Source organism: Bombus vancouverensis, chromosome 9, assembly GCF_051014615.1.
Source record: "Bombus vancouverensis nearcticus chromosome 9, iyBomVanc1_principal, whole genome shotgun sequence".
In the NCBI taxonomy this organism is placed as follows: domain Eukaryota; kingdom Metazoa; phylum Arthropoda; class Insecta; order Hymenoptera; family Apidae; genus Bombus; species Bombus vancouverensis.
Genome location: NC_134919.1, coordinates 13734152 through 13746181, shown reverse-complemented (window position 1 = coordinate 13746181; position 12030 = coordinate 13734152). Strand labels below are relative to the sequence as shown.

The 12030-nt window shown below is 39.5% G+C and overlaps 4 protein-coding genes across 4 annotated transcripts; all 4 read right to left on the bottom strand.

Annotated features, from left to right (window-relative positions):
- Positions 1–1164: 1164 nt before the first annotated feature.
- Positions 1165–2139, bottom strand: LOC117163771 (uncharacterized). Its single transcript, XM_033346435.2, has 2 exons — positions 2125–2139; positions 1165–1927 (listed from the first exon to the last, which is right to left on the bottom strand). The coding sequence occupies exons 1-2, from the start codon at positions 2137–2139 to the stop codon at positions 1319–1321; spliced, it is 624 nt and encodes a 207-aa protein (XP_033202326.2). The 3' UTR covers positions 1165–1318.
- A 1134-nt stretch (positions 2140–3273) lies between these two features.
- LOC117163491 (uncharacterized) lies at positions 3274–4206 on the bottom strand. The gene is made up of 3 exons (XM_033345816.2): positions 4195–4206; positions 3779–4060; positions 3274–3461 (listed from the first exon to the last, which is right to left on the bottom strand). The coding sequence occupies exons 1-3, from the start codon at positions 4204–4206 to the stop codon at positions 3318–3320; spliced, it is 438 nt and encodes a 145-aa protein (XP_033201707.1). The 3' UTR covers positions 3274–3317.
- Positions 4207–5862: 1656 nt separating this feature from the next.
- On the bottom strand, positions 5863–7020 carry LOC117163769 (uncharacterized). Its single transcript, XM_076621559.1, has 4 exons — positions 6957–7020; positions 6604–6730; positions 6359–6528; positions 5863–6247 (listed from the first exon to the last, which is right to left on the bottom strand). The coding sequence occupies exons 1-4, from the start codon at positions 6966–6968 to the stop codon at positions 6107–6109; spliced, it is 450 nt and encodes a 149-aa protein (XP_076477674.1). The 5' UTR covers positions 6969–7020; the 3' UTR covers positions 5863–6106.
- Positions 7021–10660: 3640 nt separating this feature from the next.
- Positions 10661–11896, bottom strand: LOC117163768 (uncharacterized). The gene is made up of 5 exons (XM_033346431.2): positions 11639–11896; positions 11370–11499; positions 11184–11258; positions 11012–11121; positions 10661–10926 (listed from the first exon to the last, which is right to left on the bottom strand). Exons 1-5 carry the CDS (start codon positions 11648–11650, stop codon positions 10738–10740), a joined length of 516 nt encoding a protein of 171 aa, XP_033202322.1. The 5' UTR covers positions 11651–11896; the 3' UTR covers positions 10661–10737.
- Between the last annotated feature and the right edge of the window lie 134 nt (positions 11897–12030).

Sequence of the window (12030 nt, the reverse complement as noted above, 5' to 3'; positions counted from 1 at the left end):
ACTGTATGTCATAGCGACGTCCTAGAACTATCCTACGATCTTCAACAGTTTTACTAAAGAATCTGCTTGTAAACATTCGTTTTATATGCGACATTGGTTAAGAATTTCGACAAACCGTGTAAATAAGAAAGTTGGAAAATTACACCCCCGTACGTTGTCGGTTACAAAAACCGCGCTGTGACTTGCGTAATAGGATTGCCCGTTGTGGCGAACGGGTGTGGAAATAGCAATTCTTCGAAATAATCGGGGATCGATTGGAAAGCTCACCGCAACTGGCTCGTAATTAATCCCTTACTTAGACCAAGGCGAACATCGATCTGGCGCAATCGAACGGTCTAACAGAAGGCGCAGATATGACGGAACATGCCGTTTACGTTGAATCGCGCAGCTTCTCCGTTTTCCGATGTAATTTATGATAATTAAAGAGGAAATCCGAATACATAGATGCAGTACATAATAGGAGTACAGTAAACTACCATAAAGGGAGATAACAACTTTGACGGTATACTGCGCCTAATTTGTAATATCGCCGACGAAATCAGTAGAAAACGAGTTTCATTGCGTGTAACGAATTCCAAAGTTTGTTTGTCGAAAACCGGTGTCTACAAATCGATGAAGGGGCAAAAGCAGATAATACGTGATCTTAAGAGCAATGATAATTCGGTTTGCCGGAATAATCGAGGAAACTTTCATGAGAAAATGAGTTTCCACGGGTCGACGGATTAAGATCTCGAGAAAGGCAATCTCAGTACGGGGGATATCTGCAGACTGCCGTAATTCCGTATTGCAGAAAGGACATTGGTCTGTTATGAAATTCTAGGTCAGCATCGTACTGGCGAATGAAAAGGTTGGCAAAGTTTTGCGAAAATTAGCCGGCTATCGAAACTTTACGTTTGAAACAGGTCTACATGGTGTATGGCGAGGGTTTAAGCTTTTAACGAGTTTCAATCGGGTCGTAGTCGAGTTAAGAGCTCCTATTTCGCGATATTGAAGAAGAGTTGCCGCTGGGATTACGAAATGGCTGGAAAGGGGAAAGTTGGAGGACGAACGGTTAGGGTGAGCACATTCAACAGCAAGATTGATAGTTCCTTCGTTTTTATTGTACAATTTGCGAAACGGATATTTCGCTAAATTACGCTTCACTACGCTGATAGTTATGGCAGGTTAAGGCTATCGCGACATGGTCGTTTCAATGGGCGAAAAGTTTCTCGGAAACGCCGAATTATCTTCCGATTTTCCGGAACGTTCTCAAAAGACCTAAGCGATCGATCGACTCGATCGTTGCAATCGCACCGTGACATTTGTCCATGAATTTTTCTTAAGGGCAGTACGGTTTTATGGGCGACTGGTAAATAGGCTGGGTATGAACGATGGGTTGTGCGAGCTTCACCAAATTGATCTGTGGCGCCGGGATCTGTACCACTTTCGGCTGATGGTACTGAATGGGATATGAAATCTGAGGCTTCTGAATCACTTGAGTAATCGGTAGTTCGTATTTCTTCAAGTACACCTTAGGTGCCTGATACATCAATTTCTGATACATAGGCGCGTAATAGATGGGTTTTTGATAGATTGGCGCATACGAGATCATTGGTTTCTGATAGATCGGGTAAACCACTTTTTGTTGAACGATCGGCTTTACGATTACCGGGGCTGGTTTCACAACGACCGGTGGTGGAGATGGTTTCACGTAGGTGATCATCGGTTTCGGAATGTACTGTATCGGCGCTGGTTGCACGTACGGTTTCACGTAAATTTGCGGTGGCGGCGAGTACGAGATAGGATGCGAGTAAGTCGGAGGGCACGGGTTATAATACGACTCCCTTTTCATAGCCGCTTTGTCTTCCATCATGCCATCCGGCATGTGCATGTGCATGTCCACTGCGGTTTCCGAGCGGACGCTTGACAGCCATATCAGGCACGGTATCTGGAGATCACATAAATATTTTAGAATGTACAAGTACCTCGAAACGTTAGAAACTCGCTTATCATTTCTTTATCCCGTACATGAAAGAACAACTAGATACGCGCTACTCTGTTCCTAAATTGAGACGTAACAATCAGTGAATATCACGAAATTGAAAAAGTGGAAAGTGTCGAGGTTTCTTCTGTCTGTTTGCTTACCAGCAATCTGAACATAATTTCGGTGTCGGTTGAACGATCTTCTCGATAAACGTCGGTACTAAAGTCCCGGGCAAAACTAAAAGCGCGCTGTGCGTGGTCCCTGGTTTTATAAACTTTTGCTACACTTAAACAGGGCAAGTTTCTTGCGGACCAAAGACGAATGTGATTCCCTTAAGCGGCGTAAAAAGCGGTCGACAGCCAAGCCTATGATGCAAGTGGTCGCGCCCCGGTATTTCCTGAATAAATTCTGCACCTCGGGCGAACAGCCCTGTTATGTCGCTGTCGTTAGGTTGGCGTTCGTCATTTACCACACCGTCGCCAGTCATTGGCTGGTTTGTGATTCGAGAAAACCGGAGGGCAAGCCTCGTAACACATTGCATCGCTCCGGGTATTGCCTACAGAAATTCGCAAAAAGGTAAAACAGTTTGTTCGGCTGAAATATATCCTACGGTTTTATCCACAGAGTGTATATATATGTGTGTCTCCGTTTCCATCATAGTGACAGTAAATTACGTTCGTGATTGATTTGTGATTACGAACTATGTATCGTTCAAGGCGTATAATGCCTCGTGAATAGATTCATGGTAGTTAATTACTAATGATTCGAACGCGGAAAGTACTCGCCAGGTTCGTATCATTAAGAGCGATAAAATTACAACGGGGTAGAGATCGTCGTAAGATGGTCGATCTTTACTTTTCTTACTTACTTCGGGTCAGAAAGTAATTATTTTTTTTTTAGAATCTCAGCAGCAATTGAGTTAAAAGAACTCTCTCGACTAGGAGGTAGTCTCCGGATTGATAAAATCATTGTCATACCTTTACCGACCTGGTTGAGAAATACTGTGAAACAAGAAAAAGCTAACGTATAGAGTTATTTATTTAGGTGGTCAGTGTTACTTCGACCGTACGTTACTTCGACTAAACTACACGCTTTCGAAACTTTCCAATTGCTCCGATGAATCGATGTTCTATCGAAGGGAGAGGAACGATTAACGATATTATGAAAACAAAAACAATTTATTTAAACAGTACAAAAATAGTATAATTACAACAATAGTGAACTATGTACAAGTGTCATAATGTCAAGAAACTTTAATTTTCGATTTGGTGTGCATGTATAAATACGTATATATATATATATTTTTTTTTTTTTTTGCCTAATTGTCTGAAATTTGGAAAAACAACTCTCAAGATCAGTGCTTCCAACCGTGTCCCTTGCTTTGATGATGGAATACGTGTTTGTAGACAGGTACGTGGACCGGGTATGGTTTCGGAACAGGCACCGGGAAATGCTTTTCAACTGTCACTGGATATGGCCTCTCAACAACATATGGTACCTGCGCGATATTAACATTCTAGTAATTCCTATACGTTCGAATTGCAATAGCTATGTACGTGCAATGAGGTCAGATCGTAAGTAATTTTACGTTAAATTTCATGAGAATGAAATTATATTTACATTTCATAACAATAATATACTGGAATAATTAAACAGCGCGGTCATATCTCTAACGATAATTATTGTAACTGTTTTGCGAGGAATAATATTAATATTTGTTTTTGCTCTACATATTCGTACAATGCTCGAGCATTTCTACCAACCATTAAACAATTAAATGTAATATAAAGCAAAAAATTTTACGTTTCATCGTACCTTTTTCTCCACCACATAGGGCTCAGGTTTTTCTACCGGAATTTCAACGTGCTTGACTACTTCTACGGGCACTGGATGCGGCACTGGAACTTCGACTTGATAAGGTTGCGGAATAGGGACTTTAATTTGTTGCGGAATTGGAACTGGAACTGGATGTGGAATTGGTATAGCGTACTTTTTGTAAATGGGAATTTCCACGGGTTTCGATGTCTCATGATAGGTGGAACTGCCATGATCCTCTTCGTAGGAGGCACATACCAAGGTAATTAAAGCGGCGAATACCTATAATCAATAATCGTGCTTGTTAATTCATACAGATTAAGAAAATAGTACTTTGATGCTTGACATCTTGTGCAACGAAAATAATTGAACGATGATCTCATGATTAGCAGAAAAATCGATGGTCAGAAACTTACTAGAGTTCTCATGATTTCCACACCAGAGCGAATCCTCAGCAACCTGTCGTGTTAACTCGCCACGATCACTTTGATGCTTTCAAAGTCATGGCCAAGTGCTTATATACCAACGTCACTTTCTCCCTTCTCTTTATTACGTTTACTCTTTCTGCTCGTCGCAGAGTACTATCTCTATGATTGTCTGCACAGATATATCACATTTGTATATGGCTGAGTTAAGTTCTTCCTGTTATTTGCATACCATTACAATTTTTTCTATTCCGGTTATGGAAGTTTTGGAGGAGAAAAATCGAACTCGTCATATTGAGATTGTTAAATTAATCGAGATTGTTGTCTCGTGCGTTTTTATCCGGTCAATTATTAAACGAGCAAGCGGAAGATATTTAAAGAATTCGCAGGTACCGATTCCAAGGATAGCAAACGCAGTCGCACTTTCGATTTTCATCATTTATGGAAATAACGATACATTGTTCGCGGACAAATAGTTACAGTGAAAGGAAACTCCTTGTCTCGATTAAATTCCTCGATATCGACTATAGTCGAATATTTATTGTTTCCAATCCGTTTCTCTTATCGATAAAGACAGTAAACGATAAATTTTTGGCGTTCGTGTTACGTTTAAATATAGCACCCTTTGCAGTAAACAACCGAGAACGAGGTTAGTCAACCAAGACAAATACAACTTGGTCATGGTCTAGTTCGCACGCTTAACAATTTGTAAATTACCGTCAGACGATCGAGTAGCATAGATCGAGATGGTGCACCATGTAATTTACAAAGAACTTTTTTCGCTATATTTTTTACGCAGAGAATGCGCTTAAGAGGGGAATAATCGTTCCTCCAGGGATTAATCAAAGTACAATTATGTGAATCTTAACGAAGCCGGCTTTCTCTAATCCTAGGGCATTAAGATCAGTGTCAGACAACACCTGTAACCCAATCACTTATGCCTAAATATATACCGTACCTAGGGTAATTGTGTAATGTATCGAATCTCCATCGATCATCCCGGTGCATGTAAATCAAGTAAATCAAACTTTCGAATAGAGCGTCACGTTCTCATCTCTCTACAGCTGCACACGTTTAACTAGCGAGTGAAAACGAGAGCCTAGCAAATTTCATACATTGCCCACGGCGTAAATTGTAAAGGGGCGTAAAATAGAATAGAGATATTATATTTATTAGTAATACAAATCGCTATGAGAAGGAGGTAACCACCTGGGGTGTGGTCATGGGAGAGAAGCTGCCTGGAAGATTCGAATTGTACGCGATACTCTCTGTATCAGCGAGCGGAACAGTGAAAGTGTATCCCAAGTAAAAGTGGTTTTGCGCCGCGATGTAGGAACGCGTCTGTTGTCGGGCTCATTATGGCGAATCAAGATCGCACAGAATTCCTATCGGTGACTGGTTGGTTTCTAGTAGATTCGTAACACCGGATGACGAAGAAACGAAACTTATGGTTACGTGTTTCCTTTTTATTCTTTGTGTAGCCGCGAACAGGAAGAGACGAACGAACTATCACTTTACCGAGATCGCTACCCGAGAGATCATTGCTGCAGTTCAACTTCATTGCTATACATTTAACACGACGATTCGATCGACAGGAATTAAACAAAAAAGAAATGGTACTTTTCAAATAGGCTTTATTAACAAGCACGTATTAATCGGTAGAAAAGGAAAACTTAACAAGTGTATAACATTCGTAACAAAAATATTGGCAACATTAACATCAGTGTTGAGATCCGAATATCGTGTCTCTTTTTCTTGACATTTGTTTCACAGTAATCCAAACGATGAACAGTATGTTCGTTGAATTAAATAAGTTTAGATATCAGGTGACAAGAAGCTCTCCCGTAAAACGATCAGTCGCAGGAAGAACAATTCCCAAGTGTTCAGTAGCGAGCGAATCAGTCTAGTGCCATCCTTTGCCCTTTGAAGTGTAATGGAATACGTGCTTGTAAACTGGCACATGAACTGGATACGGCTTTGCGACTGGAATGGGAAATTTCTTTTCGACGTACACTGGATACGGCTTCTCCACCACAAAAGGTATCTAGATGGACACGATTACATATGATATAGTGACACGTGATACAGTTATTGCGATACGAAGTTTTACAACGGTGACTTCGCCATTGTTCGATAATTAGATACTTTTACTTACGTGTTTTTCTACGATAACAGGCTCTGGCTTTTCGATAGGGATTTCGACGTGTTTCACAACTTCCACTGGATAGGGGTGTGGAATTTCAACGGGAACTTGTTGAGGTTGAGGAATTGGTATTTCTATCTTTTGAGGAATTTCGACTGGTACAGGATGAGGGATTGGAATTGCTGTAATTGCACAACGAGCAAATATTATTGTGTCTTGAAAGATTCTTAGTTCTTTATATGTGTATAGATATTTACCATATTTTTTGTAAATTGGGATTTCTACTGGTTTCGTCTTTTCCTCGTAGGTGGAGCTTCCATGGTCTTCTTCGATGTGGCCCGCAGAAACGATCCCGGCGATCATCGCCAGACCAAATAGAGCAATCTACAAACATTCGATTGATAATCATCGATCCTGCGTATCGATACGTTACGTCTTATAATCTTCGTTCTAATTCAGCCGTTGATCGAATCAAACAACATATCAGGTAATTAGGCTTAATCTTTCGATCGGCCATACATTTACATTTTCGATCAATTTCAGCAAATTACTATTACATAATTCATCTATCATCTTTCAAGTTTTTATGCAATTGTCGTATAAATCTTACAATTTGATTCATAGTTGTAGGTTTCCCGAAAAGGTGTTTATCGTTAAAGCACAAAACGTTGAGTGTCTACGGCAATGGAATACCGAGCTTATATACTAACATCGATTCCACCACCTTTCACTGATTTCATGCACTACAGTTCCGACCCTTTCCAGGATATATCAAACTACATCTTACCATCGACCAACCTTCGCAACTCTATACACCACCAATGAGTATGAAAGATTCTTGTTTTATTTTTCACGCGGCTCATTGACCGTTCTCCGTCTATGACTGGCCGGAAGTTAAGATTACGTGTATTTACGGACGCGGGAAGTACACAGCGTAAAAGTATCCCATCGTTGGCATTACGCTTTCTTTTTAATGGATAATATTGCGCTTGAATGAAAAAAGCGTGTCGGTAGTTTTCTTACAAGCAAATATTTATACGTTATAACTGTCAACGATGAAACAAAATATCATAATCCTGACTCGAAGATTAACGAACTTGGCACGTTATATTTATTAGCAGTTACAATTCGAATAGAATCAGCATTAGAAACACGAAAATTAAGCACCTGCGTGTAGAAAAATCGTATCTGATGACTTGCGGCGCAACGATCGGTGAAGCGGAAAATCAAACCCGACTCCCGATGCAACCGCAAGACGGTCGCTACGTTTACCGGAAGCGAATGCCTGGTGCGATCAAGAAAATTTCCAGAGATGATTCGAATGGGCTCGATGAGCAACGCGGAGAGAACGGTTCATTATGTATTTAAGATGAAATATTTGAAACGGTTGTCGCGATGAAGCTCGTTAAATATTTATAGGCATAAATTAAACTCATTTTCTTGGAGCGATCTAGCCTGTGCCATGTTGTTCAAAATTCGATTTCTTTTTTGATGTCAATCGACCATTCTGAAATATACCGGAAGTGAAGGTGAGGAACGATCTCTTGTGCAAAGGCACTCGAAGCAGATCAAAGTTTTCGGACCGACAAAATGAAAGTCCAAACACGTTCGCTATGTGAAAGGAATCTTGGTGAAAAAACCGATCGGACACGCCGATCTTTGTTCCTGTAAAAGTAAATTTCTGTTTTATCACAGAGTTGAGATAGGCAGATTAAGAGACGGGAGCAGAAAGTGTATCTGTTGCCCTCTTCGTTTTGTACTTCTCGCTACGCCCAAGAGAAATGCCAAAACATTTTTAATTCGCTTTTCGTTGTAATCGTAAATCTCTCGTCGTTCTCATCGTTCGACATATTAAACACGTATATTAATCCCAGATTCTTAGAGATAAGAGAGATTAAGAGATAATTGCAATCACGTTGTGAATTTAATGCGAATGCGTGCCATATATAATACGATGATATCTCTATATGAGAGATAGTGTACCAATGTGCTGTCATTTCACGGTGGAAAGTTTGTCTCGGATTTCGGTTGGATTTACGAGCGTATACTGCTTCCTCTGTGCAAATTTCCGTCGTCCCAAATATAGAGACAGCGTTCGCATTAAACTCGGAAGTTACAATTTGCTTCTCGTCTTATTAAATTTGTTCGGCGAAATTAATTACGTCGGGGTAAAATCTTCTCGAAAGCGAAAGCTATATGACCAGCCTTTTAACGGTTTGATTTATTTGTTTATTTATCACGAACACGGATGCTGTTTTAAGCGGAGCGCAATCTCATTAATGAGTGTGGCACGCGATGCATGTCACATTAAATGTCGAACCTACGCTGTCGATTGCTTGAACAGATCCTATGTACGCAGAAACGAGGTTCGCCATAGAAATCTAACGGCGTTCAAAGTTCAAATACGATTCAAGAAGACTCAACCTCTTCGAAGAAGCGAAAGTAGCATTTCTACCCGTTTTTGTTCTAATTTATCTATTAAAAGTCGAAGAGTCGTTTAGTCTGCTCAGCAGGTGTACTTGAGGAGGAAAGCTTGTGCGTTCAACCCTTTCTCATATTTTTCTGTTTCTCTTACATGGAAAGTACGCTGGAGTACGTACTGACGAGTATATAGCTCAAGGTATATTCGATCACTCCCCAGATCGCAAGCGAGTAACATTGTCAATGTTTTTCCTTTTGATTTAAGATTGGTTGTTCGAACCAAAAAGCGTTCGTTTAACAGACGCGATCGACGTTCGTTACATAAGACAAAACAGCGATTTCTCTTTGATTAGAAATTTGAAGGACAGTAGAACGTTCGATATACAATATAAGCGTATCTATGCTTCTTAAAAACCGTTACGCATAGAACACATTTTACTTTTACCGAGGAACTTTTTCTTGTAGCAACCATTTCTTTCACTGTTCCTTTTGATCTTGTTTCTAACGTCAAATAGCTACAATGAATTATGCTCGTTATCGACTACCGGAAGTGATGGTTGAGAGAGGTGTACGCGAAAGGAATCGTGAGAGGAAGTCCTGCACTTTTTTCTATACTTCTACGCGGCTAATTAAGTCTACCGTTTCCGAATATTTTTTCAGGCTAATTTAATCGATTGTTTCAATCGAGTAATGAGAATCATAATAAAGTAGCATCGTGCTTAGATGTATAAAGAGCGGCAAAGTATAAGTATATATATAAATATAAAATTTTAATCTTCAAATTGTCTCGACGTCGAGGAATTATTAACGAATTCTTTTTTCTTTCCCGGATATTAAACTTTCTTCTGAATAATCTCTTTACGTCATTCCTCCGCCTCTTCTGTTGCATCGTACAAATAAAATCCAACTTGATTATTCGTAAAAATGGAAATGTCAGCCAGGGTATATTAACGAGTTTCTACAGAGGAGGTCAATAATCTCTTACAGTACAGTCTCTCATACCTACACGATGTATTTTAGCAGCTGTTCTCCCTTCTTTTACAATCTCCTGATTGCCAAGATCAACAGAACGGTAGATCATTTTATGCTTTACTTTCGCCTTAGTTTTCTTCCGCATCGCGGTTTTTCTTCCAACATTCTTTTTCAGCTCTTTTTATCGTGACCACGTTACTATGCTAATGCACCTTTGTCAAATAGAGGGACGATGCGCTCGTTCTTTACAAGTACTCCGACGGTTAGATCATTATGAGTTATGATCTTCCTCTTAATGTCGACTTCGCGTTATTCCGCGTTCGAGGGACTGTAAGAAAAAAAGAAAAGGAGAGTGAAAGTCTTCTTCGAATTTCCTTTCTCATTTTTCGGCAAAACTTTATCATCTGACATCTAAGAATTTCGTACATTTTCTTTTTGCGAATTCTTTCTGTGCCGCCGCAGTCGAATTTACGAAGGTCAATGACAGAGGAAGACGATTATTATGATGACTTTCGCTACGAATGCCTCGATCGTACCACATTCTCCTTTCTCCTCCGTGCCTTCCATCTCCATTGTGAAACGCAGACCAATAATTGTAACATTCCGTTAACGTAATACCACGTAAATCTTTCTGCATCTGTTCTTATAGACGAAAAGAACAGCCTAGACGATTCAATATGATTCTTATACAATTTAATTGACAACATTGAAGAGTAAAATAAAATAGCTTAGCTAATGAAATAAGTTGAACAATGGAATAAATAATTTAAAAAACGAGAACTAGCTTTACTGTTTAACAGGTGTAAATAAGTGTGGACGATGCATTTGTAATTAATATAATTACATTTATTAATAAATAATTTTAACGCACGAAACTATTAAGTACGATGTATAACAAAACAATATAAATATAAAACACGTAGAAACTGTAATTTCAACGACGCACTTCTGCCGCAACGATTAAAACAAGAATAATCAACAACGCCAATTTCACAGGCTTAATGGCTCTTGGAGCTGTGCACTACTGTTTTGTAAATTGGAATCTTAATTGGAATAGGCTTCGCCACTGGAACAGGAATATGCTTCACTATAGTGAATGGAACGGGCTTCTCAATTTTCACTGGAATGATTTTTTCGACGGGCGTGGGTACTTTCTTCTCCACCTTCGAAAATACTTGCTTCTCCACCTAAAATAAACGAATAATATTTTGCCAGGTTAAATATTTAAAAGACATTTCAAGGAATGATGAAATTTTAATCGAGAGTATTTACCGGATATGGAACAGGTTTTTGTACGAACACTGGAACTGGATAACTCTGTGGAATATGTTGAACCTGCAGGTGAGGTATCAGCAAAGGAACCTTCTTAGGGACTGGTATTCCTATTGCAATTAAACCAAATGTGATGTGAATTTCTATGTTTAATTGATACTAATTCACATACCAATTGTTTTCACAGATGGTATGAAGTGTCCACCTTCTCCGTGACCTCCTAGACTGATCTCGTGCTCTGATCCACCTGATATAAAATAAAACATGGTTTCGTCGTTTATACGGTGTTCAAGTGTAGCCCTTTTACTACTAATAATATTTATAACGTTTACGAATAATATTGATATGTTGACCAAACCTAATTCACCTAAACCTAGACCAATTTCTTCTTCGCCGTGACCCACGTCAATTTCCCCCAAACTTAATCCATGATCGCCAAATCCTAATTCCCCGGCGCAACAGGAGGAAACGATCGTTAAAATTACAATCTGTAAAAGATAAATCTTGAACGAGTCTACTATCACAGAAGAACATTGTCGATTCGATTACGTATGAACCACATGACACTTTCGTTATTGATTATTAGCATAAGTATCTATATAGATGTCACGTATTAAATTGACGTACGATTTTTTCCATGTCCCCTTGCTCAGTGTATACGAGTACGTGTTGAATAAAAGACCAACTCAAGAGAAATTCTTAGCGTAGTCACTTTATATACTGTTCTACAAGGGACAAGCAACCCCACTATCACGCGAAATTCTATTCGACACCTTCACTATCGGGTTACATTTCTCTATTCCTGCAAACACCGTATATGCTTGATGAAACTCTTACGTAATACAGGATTTCCATCCTGTGCTAACCCGGACACCGCGCTGCTTTATTTCCATGCAATTCCTTAGTCTCATTACCTGACTTAATTGCATATCTTCCTACCACTCATTTGAATGCGCTTGAAATCAAACGAAATGAAACCACGGTCAAACGTATATGCAATCACGGAATACTTCCTGTTT